We start from the raw sequence: 2,592 nt of genomic DNA on the forward strand, positions 1-2,592 counted from the left end.
GGGGGGGATTTTGGGACCGGGCTCTGTCTATTTTAGTTGTCAGGAGGCAGGTCTCCCTGAGTCAGCCGGTGCTCAGGACACTCCTGACGTGATTACCCCTGCATTAAGAACCACTGCAGACATCTGTCTCACTCGTGCTCTCTGTCCACAGCCAACCCCCTCCCCCTCCTCCTCCATCCCTCATCTCTCCTTCCCCCGGCTCTTGCTCTGTAATGAACTCCCCTTATTCACCAGCTAATGACTGCCTTTGATCTCCCGCCTAAGACCACTGCTCTAGCTCTACCCTGCGAATCGTTCTTTTCTCTCCCCTCCCTTTGCTCTACCACTCGCCCGCCCCTATTCGCTGCAGCTCTTGTTTCTCTCTTTGACTTGTTTTTGCCTCCTTCCTTCGGGGGAATGGGTTTTTTTTCGGTCATGCTGACCGAGGCTATGCAATGTTTTGAGGTGCTGCTGCTAAAATCTGAAGAAATAGTTTTTCGTTACCTCTTTGACCATACTATTAAGCTTCACCCACATCTACATGGAGGCAGAACACCCGTGCACTGTATGTGCCGTACCAGTCACCAGATCATGTGGTAGGGAACAGGGCCAAATAGCGCATGTATAATGTCATCCCTGTTTATATTGTTTTGTGTCTTTTTCTTTCTCCACAGTCCAACAAAGTCCCCGTGGTGCAGCCGTCCCATGCAGTCCACCCACTCACCCCGCTGATCACGTACAGTGACGAGCACTTCGCCCCGGGTCCTCACCCCCAGGACCTCAACAACAAACAAGGTAGAGACCGAGCCAACCGATCCCAACACGACGACACACGCACAGCCTGTACAACACGTGTGAGGCTGCAGGGTTTCACTAATAGAACTTTACAAATGATCCATGTTTCAAAATATTGTGGACCTTCTTTTCATCCTTTTGCTGACAAAAACTTCTCTCTTTCCATTTCTCATTTGAACTACTTCAGCAAGAAAAAGGACTGTTAATTAAAGATGCACGGATCCAACTTTTTTTCCCCCGGAGACTGATTGTGATACCTCAGCCCGTACCAGTCGGTTACCAGCGATGTCTCTTCACTAAATTTAAAATCTGTGTACTTAAACGTGTGAAACTCATTTTAATCTATGATGAGGCCAAGGACTGCTGTCCGACCAAAAAGTTAATTGATATTCATTCAGTCATACCAGGCTGCCAACTGTTAATTGAAACACTGAAGAAGAATCTGTGTTTTATGTAACGGGTCACATAATGGCCGATACCTGATCTGCTTAAGCGCATCACTGTCTGTGCCGGTTCGATCCACATGTTGATTCATATTTAGTGTCTGTGAGAACAACAGTAACAACTTCATTTGATTGGCATTAGTTAAAAAAGAAAGAATTTAGTTTCTGTTTGTTGCTATTAAAAGTGGCAATGTTTTATTGATAGTATAATGGGCTGTATTGCCTATTACTCCCCAGAAGGGCTTTGATGGAGAAGTTTGACGGAACCAAATATTGTCCATATGCATTGTTACATCTGATCAGAAACAGAGTTACTACAGCCCTCGTTTGATTTACAGATTCAGAAATAAAGTGGGATTTTATTTTAAAAAATTGCAGTCATTTTTTCCCTTTTTTTTAAAAATACGCCTTTGTGTCAACCCTGTCAGGAATCAATAGAGATAAACAAACCAAAAATGTGTCACAGCAAAATCAAAGTCATCCATCAGCTCCTAACATGGACTTATTTGAAGCATCCTGTGGGACGGCCCCGCTGCCCTCTCCCTCTGCTCTCGCCGCCTCTCGGTAACAACATCAAGCTGCAACTCTGACAGCCGCAGAGGAGCTCCTCGGCAGTTTGGACGAGCTCCTCAGCCCCGCGCAGCTGGAGACATTGGCAGCTTCTCACGAATGCAAAAAGATGTGTGCCCTGCCACAGTTTTTGTCCCGCACCTTTTTTCTTTCCCCGTGTCTTTCTTCTCCTGCGGCTGCCAGTTGAAAAGGAGGAGAGGGGATCAGACGGGATGTAGGCGACGATGAAGATGATGAGGAGGCTGGGAGGTTCTGAGGGACCGGCTATAAATAACAAAGTAGAACTGAGCACTAGAGTACACAGCGTAGTGAGATGAAGGGACAGACGTATAAAGAAACTGGGCTCCACACATGCCAGAGGAATCATGCATCAGACACGTTTGTGTTGAATACTTTTCTAAAGGAAGCAGGAAAGAATTGTGTTGACACGGAATAGAGCAATAAATACTCTGAACTCACATGCATGCATTTGATTTCAGACATTTGTTGTCAACGTTTTACAGTTTGTGTTGGTCTTGCCAGTCCATCGAGATCCACTACGATTCTGACAAACGGTGAAGAGCGGAAAAAAGACCCCTGAAGGTCTATATTTGATCTTTACTCCCTCAGACCGACAGAAATCCATGTCCAAGCGATCCAGTTTGCAGCAGAATTTGCTGCAAATGATTTCCCTAGGCATATTCATGTGTGTGTACCAGTCGAGCTAAGCTGAAGATGCTTAAAAGGAAATCTCTCTTATTCTCTTTCTTGCTGTCCCCCTCTCTCTCTCTCTCTCTCTCTCTCTCTCTCTCTCTCTCTCTCTCTC

At 45.9% G+C, this 2,592-nt stretch overlaps 1 protein-coding gene across 8 annotated transcripts in view; it reads left to right on the forward strand.

The window, feature by feature from the left end:
* lef1 (lymphoid enhancer-binding factor 1) overlaps positions 1-2,592 on the forward strand; it is a 43,262-nt gene that overhangs the window by 23,406 nt on the left and 17,264 nt on the right. For all 8 annotated transcript variants that reach the window (XM_031862988.1, XM_031862989.1, XM_031862990.1 and 5 more), the window contains exon 4: positions 654-774. In XM_031862988.1, the coding sequence (XP_031718848.1) occupies positions 654-774 (121 nt within the window). The remainder of the gene's footprint in view (positions 1-653; positions 775-2,592) is intronic.

The sequence above is a fragment of the Anarrhichthys ocellatus genome, unplaced genomic scaffold (genome assembly GCF_004355925.1).
Source record: "Anarrhichthys ocellatus isolate YVR2014 unplaced genomic scaffold, GSC_Weel_1.0 scaffold28, whole genome shotgun sequence".
Taxonomy (NCBI): domain Eukaryota; kingdom Metazoa; phylum Chordata; class Actinopteri; order Perciformes; family Anarhichadidae; genus Anarrhichthys; species Anarrhichthys ocellatus.